This window comes from Triticum dicoccoides, chromosome 2A (genome assembly GCF_002162155.2).
Source record: "Triticum dicoccoides isolate Atlit2015 ecotype Zavitan chromosome 2A, WEW_v2.0, whole genome shotgun sequence".
NCBI lineage: Eukaryota > Viridiplantae > Streptophyta > Magnoliopsida > Poales > Poaceae > Triticum > Triticum dicoccoides.
The window spans coordinates 659,324,735-659,337,399 of NC_041382.1; the positions used below are offsets into that span (position 1 = coordinate 659,324,735).

Genomic DNA, 12,665 nt, shown 5'->3' on the forward strand with positions numbered 1-12,665 from the left:
TGGGGGAAATCAAATTTCTCTTGGTGGAAGTACAGATCGGAGCCTTCTCAACCAGACCCTAGAAAATCAACAAGTTTGATTGGCCAGGGAGAGAGATCGGGCGAAAATGGAGCTTAGAGTAACAATGGAGCTTAGGGATGAAAGAGGTAGTCAACTCGGAGAAGAAGACTCCCCTTTTATAGTGATAGGACAAATCCAACCGTTATCCACTTACTCGGCGCACGACATGCGGTACTACCACACCAGACATGCGGTACTACCGCAAGGGCATGCAGTACTACCGCGGGGCACTCCAGTACTACCGCATGCGCGGCAGGAGCTAGACTAGCCCTGATGCGTTGAAGCAAAGAGCGGTAGAACCGCCGGAGCGGTACTACCGCTCCACCTTGCGGTACTACCGCAAAGCAGAGTTTGTCTGGGCTGGGAAGGCACGGACGAATAAAAATACATCCGTGGCTACTTCCGCTGAGTATCGATCTGTGCAAAACTCCGACACGGTACTACCGCACACAGGGAGCGATACTACCGCGCAGGGCGCGGATGTAAAAAAATACATCCGCCCCTACTTCTGCCCGTGCTGTTGTGCCCGGCCCGAGGCCACGGTACTACCGCGCCCGGGGAGCGGTACTACCGCAAGGGCCTGCGATACTACCGCGATCCCGGCTGGTTCTACCGTGGGCCACTGCGGTACTACTGCTCCCATGAGCAGTACTACCGCATGCCACAACACAATGAACACTAAGAGTCCTTCATTTTGCAGACACACGGATAAACGGTGGTTGCTCCAAAGGTGCAAAGGAAAGGGGTGCAAAAGGAACAGACGTGTACGTGATGATTCCACCCAAACCTTTCCAACGCGGACCCCCTCTTAATAGTACGGCTTTCCTACGACTCAAATCCACCAAAAAGAAACGTAGGGAAAACTCCGTATTCACTAGACTCCGAGGGGCAACGAGTCGTCTTGTGCCTAAATCATGAGATATCTGAAATGCTCAATGCATACGATCAGTCCGCAAATGCATTGTCATCAATCACCAAAACCACTTAGGGATAAATATGCCCTTATACCTGTAACCTCGGGGATGGTTTTACCCTTCAATTCATCCCCTTCACCGCAAATTCCCTACCATGAACTAACCCTTGCACCGCAACCATGAATCTCCATCGTCATCGGCACTCACTCTAAACCTCATCGTTCTTGTCTCCAGCTTGGTTCAGGCTCGCATCCGCCACCATTTAGTTTGAATGGACATAAATCACCAAAATCAGACTATTAAGATACCGACTGTATTTTCTAAAATTTGGCCACACGAGCTTTAGCAAATTCATTAAAAATGTAGTAAATATTTGGTTGTTTTAGTTGCCATGCTTTGGCTAATGTTGACAAGGAAGACAAACCAAAATCAGCTGAGGATTTTGTACACAAAAATGCTAAACACACACGGCTTTACGAGATGTTTACGTGCCCTCCCACCAAATCAAAAATTGCACCTCTAACAACCCTGTAAAGATTCCGTGTGTGTAGCATTGCTGTTTTGTACACATGCCAAAATTGTGTGACGCCTCATGGTCAACAGGGCACCACTCACCATTCAACTTTTCTTTTGAGTGTACACTCACCATTCAACCTTTTTTTTAATGAGGCTTACCATCCAAGTCTTTTCCAGTGGAACTTAGCATTCAACATCTTTTTTAGACAAACTTAACTTTCAACTTTTTTTTGAGACAAACTTAACATTCAACCTTTTTTTGAGGGGAACTTAACGGCGAACTTAACATTCAACTGATTTAGATACTTCATTCCATAGTTTCTTTCTTTTTGAGAAAAACTTCATTCCATAGTTGAATAATGTTTCAGGCCCAAGCCCAATTACACCTCCAAAGCCCGACAGCACTACCGGCCCGGCGGTCAGGGCGCCCACGTTTATCGATCTTGCCCCGAGGCCTCGCATCTCGCGCACTCCCGCTCCATTAAAAGCCCAGCCGCGCCGTACCCAAAGCTCTCTCGAAACCCTAGCCGCCACCATCCACCAAGGCACCAACCCACAGCACACATCACACGTACGCGCCGACGGCGTACGCCATGCAGCGCGCCGCCGTAAGGTTCGCTTCCATGGCCGGCCGCCGCTTCGCTGCGTCGGCCACCCGCCCGGGGCTCCCAACTGGCGCGGCTCCTCTTTGGCCTGCCGCGGCGGTGGTCAACGGTACCACGCGATTATCCATCCAGCCAGCTTTTGCTGCTGCCGCGGCGGCTCTGTGTGCCCGGCGCGGTTACGCGGGCAGGTCTCTGAAGACGAAGACGGTCAGCAAGGAGGAGGAGGAGGACGACGACGACGACGACGGCGGCGGCGGCGACTTCTTCGATATGTCCTGCGACGAGGACTCCGACGACGACTCCGACAGCGACGATTTGGAGGACGCTGATCTGTATGCTTCCGGAAGTGACGAGTAGGAACCAGTGAAGAAGCGCGGGAGGTGCTGACTGCTGAGAGCTCGGCTCCGTCGAGAGATTTTGTTGTTTCGTTTCTTTCTCGAGATGGAGAACAAAATAAGCCATGCCATTTTACCACCAGGCATGCTCAACATTAAGTTGTAGTATGCTACAAGAAAATTGTTTGTAGTACCTAAATTTCAGCTTGTTGAATCGTCAATTTATTGAATTTCAGAGTGATATCTAGCCTACAGTCTGTAGGAAAATTTGGTACTTTGACAATGAGAATTAACTGTGCTCGTTGTGCAACAGATCAGCGGTGCTTCTTGCTTTTGTCTGCTGGTTCTCAGTGACAGTGCGCTGCTCCCTGGCTCTCAGTGCTTAGGCTCCGCTCCACGCTCATTTGTCGTTGTGCACCTTTTTCTTTGGAGAATCTCATGTGGTTGTGCATCTTTGCCCTAGCTTTTGTGTGCTGGTTTGCGAACGGGATCCGGGCAAGCCGATATAGGATGCAAACTTGTGAAGGGAATGCAAGCGAGCGAGGCTGAAGCTCTACAATGGACTGGGCTCGGTGTATGATAAAAAAAATCTCATGGGTTGGGCGGGCCACAACACGATTTTACCCTCTTGAATCTCCGCCGGTGGACATAGGGCAGCAAGCAAGGATACCAACATGCGGTGGTAGACAAATCAATTTGAAAGAGGTGTGAATGCTAGACTGGCAAGAAAACAAAGGAGCCAGGATGGCAGGTTTATTTGATGATTGTACTAGCACTTTAGACTACCTACGATAAGAGTAACATAGATGATAACATCATATTTATCTAGACAAAATAGATGACATGACAAGTAATTAATAACAAAAAAGAGGCATGTAGTAACATAGTTAGTTACTCATACTATGAGCAACATCACACTCATCAAGACAAGATGAGTTTAAAACGTAATAAATAAAGAGTTGTATGATGCCATACATACGTTACTCCCCACTAAAGAGATAGTAAGCATGTTACTGGTCTAATACTCCCCACTATGTGGATGAGCTCTCAGCTCAGTGGTCAGGGTGTAGTGTTGCCACCCAGCCGGCGCGAGTCGAACCTCGGTTCTTACACCGGGTCTCACATCTTCTTCTTTAATAAAAATCAGTAGGGCTTCTCCCCCTATTGGTCAAGTTTTTTTATTCCCCATTATGGATAGTCTTAAACACTATTTGCACCATTGCACGTGTTCCAAACTGGGCTCGATCGGGGCTCAACCCGATCCTGCATCCACCAATGGTCAATAACACTACGACACGTCAACCATTATTATTTGGTATTATATTTATTTTCTTTACTACCTTGTAATTTTTTTGAGGGGAATACTACCTTGTGTTGTAGGTGGAGGTGACCTCATTCTCCACTCTACCCAACCTCTCTCATCCATCTAGGCCCACTAGACCCTTCTAGCTTGGGAGAGTTAATTACCCAGTGCCCTTCAGTCTCCCTCATTCATCTGAATCCATCAGACTCTCTAGTTGGGAAGAAGAACATAAACCATAAAAAAGAGTAAAGAATAATGCAATCAAGGAGTCTCAAACCTCAGGCTTGCCTCTACATGTTGCTTGAACAAACCAGCAAGCGAGCACCTCACTCTTGTTTTGAATGAAAAAGTATTAAAACTACATGTCAACGCCTATTTATTCACCGAGACGTGAATCAACTAAACAATCCACCATTCTACTGCAAACCAACCTGTGGTTGGATGATTAGAGGGACAGTGGTATCCTCAGTCCATCAGGGTTCAAGTCCTGGTGCTCGCATTTATTTCTGGATTTATTTCAGGATTTCTGGCGATGCGCTTTCAGTGGGAGGTGCTCATAGGGGTAGGGTATGCGTATGTGCATTCATAGGGGTGAGTGTATGCACGTATGTATGAGCGCTTGCATCTGTACCGATGTTCAAAAAATCCACCATTCTACCCCCTCCCCCTCCTTCGGGGCTCCTCCCCTATTTGCACCCTCCAACCCCGCTCCTTCTCTTAATCTACGTCATTCTAGCTTCCGAATTTCAAAATCTTGGAATGGCTCCGCCGCTACAAATCTTGCACTGGTGCTCCCATGACCGTGCAATTACACAAATGCAGTGTTGTACGCTTGTTTGAGTTTTTCTTTGCAGTGTTGCAAGTTCATTGGTTGTTGTCTACCACTAATCCAATACAACTTCAATTAAAATACTTTATCTGTAGCCACGATCCTTCCTGTACGACAAGTGTTAGAATTGTGTCGAATATTGTGTACAAGATAGGTTACAGTTGGACTAGGAGTTGTATTGTGTTTACATAGGATGTGGAGTTGTGTCCTAATAGGACACTTGTATCCTAGGCCCCTCATATATAGCGGGGATAGACACACGATGTAACCTATGCCAACATAATAGCACAGGCGCGCAAGGGGGAGCCGGCGGCATGTGCCGGCGCCCGGGTGGGCGGTGTGCGGTATTGTGATGATGTCATGGGGAGGAGCGCCCGTAGTCAAACCCCGAGGATGTATTCATATCGGTAAACCTCGTTAACAAATCTCGGTGTCGTGCTTGTGTGATTACTTGGTCCTCGGATGATCGACGGTATGCTTTGAATTTATTATAACAAATGTATCAGAGCTAGGTTGTTCGGAAGCTGTGGATCGTTAATTCAGAGAAAGAATTGAGTTGAGATGTAGCCGGCTACGGCGTGGTTCTCGACGAGATTGGAAAAAGCAAGGATTCGACGATACTGGATCAGCGGAAGGCTACGCGTGCCTATTGTGGCAGCAGTGACGTGTGGCGATCGATCGGTGCATCGATCGGGCGAGCGTACAGGCGATGCGTATGGACGCGCAGCGAAGGCGGCAACCCAGGCAAGCGTGTGCGACTCAATCTCGTGGTGCAGTACGGAAGCGCGCGGTGTGGGCTGGCCCAGCGGGGCTAGCTGGTGTGCGTGTTGTGCTTGCGGACCAGGCGATGAAGGAGTTGACTAGGTGCTGCGTGGAAGGGCTGTGGTGCAGATCCGATTGATAGTTCAGGAGATTTTGTTTTGGACGCAAGGCAACAAATCGATTTGAGCGGAAAGAAAAATTCATCAAGCGGCATATCCATCGGGAGCACTACGTGCATAAGGAATTGACACAAAAGGCAGCGCTAGCATCTGGAGTTGAGCACGGGAGCTACACACGTGAAGACCAGAAGGTTGTTTTTGGTTGCAATTTGCTAGTAGTACAGATTTGCTGTGTACTTGAGCATCACGTGAGAGGAAAGTTCGGATAATTTTTCACATCGTCAGTCATACAAAGAATTATGATGTCATCGGGCATCAAGTTTGAGGTGGAGAAGTTCAACGGAACTGAAAACCTTTGGTTATGGCAAACAAGAGTGAAAGATTTGTTGGCACAACAGACATGCTTGAAGGCGTTGCGGGAAGTTATGACAGTTGAGATGGAAGTATCATGTGATGGATGAGAATTTGCCGAAGACGTTATGGGAGCCTTGAGCGTGTCATGCAGCCGGACAAGTTCGGCTGGGTCGGACTAGACAGTCTGACGGATCGACGCATGTCGGTTGGTACAGAAGAGGTGGTGAGATTGGCGATGACGACATAGGAGCGTGATGCTGATGGTGACCAACTTCTGGGGCGTGGAAACACGTGGCGCGGGCCTGAAGGCTTGTGTGGTTTCAACAAGACTATGGCGCGGGGTTGATTCAAGGTGCTGTGCACACGGAGTTTGAAGTCGACGAGGCGCAGGGGTGGATTGATCATCTACCATGGAGTCATGTTGAAGGTGGAGCTGGATTGAGGGGCTACGGTGTAAGGATCCATAGAATCGAAGCCTATTCAGCGGAAAAAGTGAGTGACATGCAGTTCGAACTGGAGCCTAGTGGTCTGATGGAAGCGTGAAACTCGTCATCGGTCGGTGGTGATCGGTGGTACTCTGCAGTGGAGGTTGAGTGGTGTGGTTTTGTGACCCTTGAGACTCGACCGGGACAGCGGAGACTCGACACGGTAATAGCGGCGGGGCGTGAGGTATGCACGGGGCATGGAGACGGGCCAGGGCTCTGGTGGTCATACATGTGGTAAGACAACTGCAAATTTGACTCGGGATGACTACAAATAACGGTGAAATTTTTTCAAGTTTCAGACAGACGGTCAAGAAAGGAGCTGTGGCGTTGAGTTCAGGTAACTCTTATGTGTGACACCCAATATGTGAGTTGTTCAGTTTCACCCAGGTCAGTGATCAATGTGTGATGGCGTTGGACGGATACTCTGGAAGTTGGAAGCACAAACTAAAGTAACAAGGAACTTAATTTTGCTCGAGTGTTGACTGTGGTCAAAAAAAGGAGGGACTACAAATTGCAAGTGGAGTCGTATGAAGTCTTTGAAGTAGCAACGGTACTCATGGGATAAACTCAAGTCCAATGTACATGGAAGTTTGACGCATTGACGAATTCAAGGAGGTGGAGAATATTCACCAAGGTGGAGTTTGTTAGAATTGTGTCAAATATTGTGTACAAGGTAGGTTACAGTTGGACTAGGAGTTGTATTGTGTTTACATAGGATGTGAAGTTGTGTCCTAATAGGACACTTGTATCCTAGGCCTCTCATATATAGTGGGGGTAGACACACGATGTAACCTATGGCAACATAATAGCACAGGCGCGCAAGGGAGAGCCGACAGCATGTGCCGGCGCCCGGGTGGGCGGTGTGCGGTATTGTGATGGTGTCATAAGAAGGAGCGCCCGTAGTCAAGCCCCGAGGATGTATCCATATCGGTGAACCTCGTTAATAAATCTCGGTGTTGTGCTTGTGTGATTGCTTGGTTCTTGAATAATTGACGATATGCTTCGGATTTATTCTAACAACAAGTGCCCGGTACTACAACAATCCGTTCATATGTTGTTCACTAACACATCAGACGGTGCATAGGAACTGCTCGTACACCTATCGGATGCACAACAATTTGATACATAGGATAATACTAGCAAAGCCCGCGCGGCGGTACGCCGCGCCCCGTTAATGCATCATGGTGAAACGTGTTACATGGTAGTAATGTTGGGTTGCCCTTTTCTTTTATTGACGAATTCGGACTTAAGACAAAAACCATATAGTGGGCCAAAGGCAAGTAATATAATGTCTGCAGGCAAATGTTAAAACATAGATTTAATCATCTCATTATCAATATATTTTTACAAAGTGGGAAGTACACATTGCGAATAGAAGATCGAACATGTTGTAGTCATTCATAGGTTATTCTAGTGTGGCCTCAAGCAGCATTTGGGTTGTGATAAAGTGGTACAGAGCTATTGCGATTAATGCACATAATTTTGTGGTGGTTTGGCACCGGTGTATGAGATAATTGAATATTTAGTTTTTGGGTGTCGAGGATACATGTGCAATAGTATGATGTGCAAAAAATGGTTGCATATTTTGCTAAGATCTTTCTCTGTCTTGTGTATTCATTTTGCTGAGTATTTATTTACTGGTGGGCCGTGTTGAACTCCCATTGCTTGGTGTGGACACATTCATGTGTTGAAATCGGGATTATCTGATTGCTTCAACTATATGATAAATATGATTGTTACTGATAATGGTAAAGTATGTGTGATCTATTCTATGACCGGCACACAAAAATTATGTTTATGGTGACCGAAAGGATTATGTGCATGATTTTTTGATTATTTAGTTCATTTTGGAAGTAATTTGTTTGTCTATTTGTGGAAGTAAATATACTTTAGTTGTATATGGTCTTTTTTATTACATTTTGGTACGTTGTAATACATTGTGCCTCTTTATACATGTGAGATAGAGAAATTTGTGAATTACAACAACTATACAACTTATTCATTGGACGATTGAGCATGTGTCTAGGGGTACATGTATTTATTTGAACTCATCTTTTTTTGCTTATAATCTAAATGCTACTCCCTCCGTCTCATAATGTAAGACGTTTTTGTAAATTATGTTACCTTGCAAAAGTGTCTTATATTATGGGACAAAGTAGTATTAGGTAAGTAGTCAAAAAACAATTGGAAAGTAAACAATTAGCACAAGTATGTGGTCACATCTTGTGACACGGTCGCTTACCCCCTGCATGATATACCTGATAAAACAGGAACTCCCTCAAAAAAAAAGAGATAAAACAGGACCTACCACCCGATAGAACGTGTTGTTGACCCGGAATCCAAATCACAATGAAAATGCAACACACACACACACACACACACACACCACACGCGTACACAGCCCGTCCCCCCACATCTGAAGTGACCTCCATTGATTAAGCAGTCGAAGAATGTAAAAAATCTCTAGAAACAAGAAAAACACGTCTTATTTGTGCATTATGTTGAATACTTCTATGTGGTGAGAAGAAAATCTATGTGTTGGTTTTGTTGAATTTTTTATATGGGCAGACACCAAATTATTGTTTTTCATTTCATTCAAAGTAGAAATGGTACATCTATATATCCATTGATTTATGTTTTTTTAACTTCTCATATTTTCGTGGGAGTTAATCTATACAAAATGCTTACCGATAAGCCATTGTTGCCATACTTACAATTGGTTGAGAATAATAAAAAAATGTCATACCCCTAGATAAATCTATATATGCTATGTTTAATTGTTGACCATGAAGTAGAAACTCAATTGCATTTTTTGGGGGGAAACAAAAATGCAATTACCTTTTTTTTGCAGGAAACAGAAATTCAATTGCCTTGAACATAGCAAATTAAGAGGGAACAAATAATCAATGCAAACAGTAATTTAACAAACCATTATGGATTTCCCTGGCATCATGCTCTCGTCCTTTGGAAGTTCAACATCTCCACTTAAGTTACAACCTGTAAATAAAATAGATCTAGTGGAAATAAAAGAAAGATCTGATATAAAAATGATGAGTCAATTCAGTCAAACCATTTTATTTTGAATTAGGCTAACCTGCATCACTCAATCAAACACTGTAATATGAAATACTGCACTGATCGATTCCTCGTGCAATTGATGTCAAACATGGACAATCAAGCGCATCCCTCTGGATCGTCGCGTCTCTCCAGCACATATATAAGTTGTACTCTCAGTCGATCAATGACAGAGATTTCATTTTTGATCTCGAACACGTTATCAGCCACGTTAGCTCTACCAAAGAGCAAAGGAGAGAGGAGGAAAAGATTGAAACTTGCCGGTGAGATGTCCGGCCTCATTTCCTTCCTCCTCCACCCGATCCACGAGGACGGTCGCTGGTGCCGTCCGCTTCGTCGCCGCCATGGAGTTGGTGGCCTCCGTCGCTGCATCCAGGCCATCAGTCACTTCGGTCGCCGTGCCGCTGGATGTGGCCTCTGTGGCGGTCACCGCGCCGCTAGACTGGAGCCTGTGGTGGCCACTGCTCGGCTGGACGCGCCCCAGCGGTGCTCACCACGCCCTTGGATGTGGCCTCGGCCGCCGCTGCATGTAGTGCACGCGGACCGCCAGTGAACGTGGGGCTTGACCCCTGGCTGGCTGGTGGCTGGCCCAAGCGCCCCATGGTGCACGAGGCCGCCCTCGCGCCTCCGGCAGCCCCCTGGGCTTCGCCTCGACCCCCTCCTCCGTCGGTGGAGTGGCTCATGCAGATGCCCGCAACCAAGTTTGTCGATTCAAGCCACAACCCGCCTTGTTTTTCCTCCTGTGCCGATGCGCTCCGCGGTGAACGAGGATGGAGCGCGCCCACGGCACCGCCTCTCCGCAGCCCAAGATGGCCGTAGGCTTGAGCAGCCACGTGGAACGGCGCTTCGGGCGCCGTCGCCGCCCTCGACCGCCGCTCCGGCTCGTGGGCTCCGGCGCGCCTATGATTTGCCGCCGCCCCGCTGCAGGGAGATCCTAGCGACCCCGTCGTCATCGCCTCTTCGTCGGACGAGGCGAGCTCCTCCTTCCGCGCCAAGCTCAGGGACTTCCGCAAGCCGTCCTCCCCCAGCGCGCGGCTCGCAAGATTCCTCAACACCATTTTCGCCGTCAAGCGCACGTCGTATGCGCGATCATCGGCCTCGTCGTCCTTGCGGTCCTGCCTAAGCAAGATGCATCATTGACGACGCACCATACCGTGCGGTTCATCGACAATGACCGAGAGACGCCAGTAACGGTGCTGGGGCAGACCTATGGACGGTGACGGCGCAGGAGGCGTCCTCCCGCTGGACTGGGGCTTGGGGACGAAACGCGGCAGCAACGACGGGAGCTTCGAGGTGTCCTCGAGTAGTGGCGCCAGGCCGTTCTGGGCATGTAGATGACTACGGTGGCCGACGTACGCTGCCGCTGGGAAGGAGAGAGCCTGTTCTTATATATAGGCTTGTGCGGCGGTGGCGGTGTGCTTCGATTTTGCTGGGGCCTTCCAGAGACGACGACCAGACACGCGGAGAGGATCGAGAGGATAGATGCAAACAAACGATCGCAGCGCAACGACAACAAAGAACAACAAAAGTCAGTCCGCACATGCACGAAGCCACGCAGAAGGATGCACGCAGCCTGCCGCACGACAGAGCCCATGCAAGCAGATCAACAGGACAGCGGCGGCCTGCACGTCCCCTGTCTGCCCCACATGCAATCAAAATTGCTAAACCAACCCAAAGAAACATGACGCTAGTTTAAAAAATTTGAATCAAAACACCGAATCCACAAGGCGTTTGTACACCGCCGTGTACCAAAATAATACCACGCGGCAAACCCAAAACTCACCAAGAGTCACTTTCATCCAAGTGGCTGAATCTCAAGGCAAAAACTTTGCCTGGAATAGAGGATTGGGTACTAGTTGCTAGACTAGAGTTAAAAGCAACTATATTATACAAACTCATGAAGACTCAAAAGCATCGGTCGGTCACATTCTGTCACTTTTTTTTTCAATATAAAAGCTGTAGCATCGGACTACTCCAAGTTTGTGTGGCGGGCCCTCATCTGGGCCGGGCTTTGGCCCAGAACACCCGCGAGCTCGAGCACCACCATCTCGAACAGCACAAACATGGCCCCCTCGTACAGGCTCCCCATCGGCAGCTTCGCCTGCGCCGCCGCGCCATCCTCGTCGTCAGCCATGGTCTGCGCGGGGAGGTGGGCCACCACGTCGGCCTGGCGCCCAGGGAAATCTCCCTCCGTCCTCGCGGTGAGCAGCACCACGCGCGTGCCGGCGCCTCGCGCCACGCCGCAGATGGCGTCGACGGTGGAGAACGCGCCCGGTCCCGCGGAGGCGACGAGGAGGTCTCCCGATAAGGCGGGCGGCGCCGTGACGTCGCCGACGCAGTGCGCGGGGAGGCCGAGGTGCGCCAGGCGCATGCAGAGGGCGCGCATCATGAGGCCCTCGCGCCCGACGCCGTGCACGAACACGCGGCCTCCCCGGGAGGACGCGGCGGCGAGCTCAGAGACTAGGACGGCGCGCGCCGGGGGGTGCGCGGATGGCGCGGCGAAGACGGCCGCGATCTGAGCGCATATGGCGGAGGCGTCGGCCGGCGCCGGGGAGGCGGCATCGCGGCCGCTCATCGTACAAGACCACAAGTTTATCTTATCCGCAGCTCTCGTGGAGTGGTGGAGCACTGGACTCCTTTGGTCAACGGCCTCAGCCCTTAGGATGCGGTTGATGGGGTATCATCACAAACTTCGGCCGCGCTTGGCATGGGGTATTTTTATACAGAATACCTGTATTTATTTTACAGGTGTATAATACTAGTACCATCCACACTTGGTTTTGAGCTGTAAAGGAAAACGACCGATGAATTGTGTATTTTAAAAAATAGTCCAGGAGCGAATGCAGATTGTGGTCTGCATTAACGGCATCTGAAAGATGATGAATCGTGCGTTGAATTCATAGTTCATGGATGGCAGATGGGCAGGGCTGGCCCTGGACCAGGGCAGCAGGGGCGACGGCCTGGGGCCCCGACCCAGACCATATATATACGCTTGCTAAAGGCTTTGGTACATCCGTACAAGCCCAATACTGATGGAAAACAAAAATGGCCCGAGAGGCCCATCCGTAATATCCATTAGATTAGAAGCCCAATAAAAGCACACATAGTTCAATGCGTTCCAGATTACGGATCGGCTGTACATGTGTGCATGTGTTTGCGCCGAGCCGTGGCTGTTTTTTTTTTCTGATGGAAGGACCTTTCCCGTGTCTGTTAGTTTGATTGCTTCTTCAATTCTTCAAACCCCATCTACCAATCTTCTTTTTTTGCGGGATCAATCTAGCAATCTTCACTCGCTCAGGCTCGTGGCT

At 48.8% G+C, this 12,665-nt stretch overlaps 2 protein-coding genes across 2 annotated transcripts; one reads left to right on the forward strand and one right to left on the reverse strand.

Annotated features, from left to right (window-relative positions):
- The first annotated feature begins 1,980 nt into the window (after positions 1-1,980).
- Positions 1,981-2,705, forward strand: LOC119359785 (zinc finger protein hangover-like). Its single transcript, XM_037625874.1, has one exon. The coding sequence runs from the start codon at positions 2,084-2,086 to the stop codon at positions 2,450-2,452; it is 369 nt and encodes a 122-aa protein (XP_037481771.1). The 5' UTR covers positions 1,981-2,083; the 3' UTR covers positions 2,453-2,705.
- An 8,431-nt stretch (positions 2,706-11,136) lies between these two features.
- On the reverse strand, positions 11,137-12,215 carry LOC119356041 (3-hexulose-6-phosphate isomerase-like). Its single transcript, XM_037622936.1, has one exon. It carries the CDS (start codon positions 11,930-11,932, stop codon positions 11,327-11,329), a length of 606 nt encoding a protein of 201 aa, XP_037478833.1. The 5' UTR covers positions 11,933-12,215; the 3' UTR covers positions 11,137-11,326.
- Positions 12,216-12,665: the final 450 nt, after the last annotated feature.

Excerpts from the sequence above, each read along its gene's own strand:
- LOC119359785 (XM_037625874.1), top strand. The coding sequence starts at position 2,084 with ATGCAGCGCGCCGCCGTAAGGTTCGCTTCCATGGCCGGCCGCCGCTTC.
- LOC119356041 (XM_037622936.1), bottom strand. The coding sequence starts at position 11,932 with ATGAGCGGCCGCGATGCCGCCTCCCCGGCGCCGGCCGACGCCTCCGCC.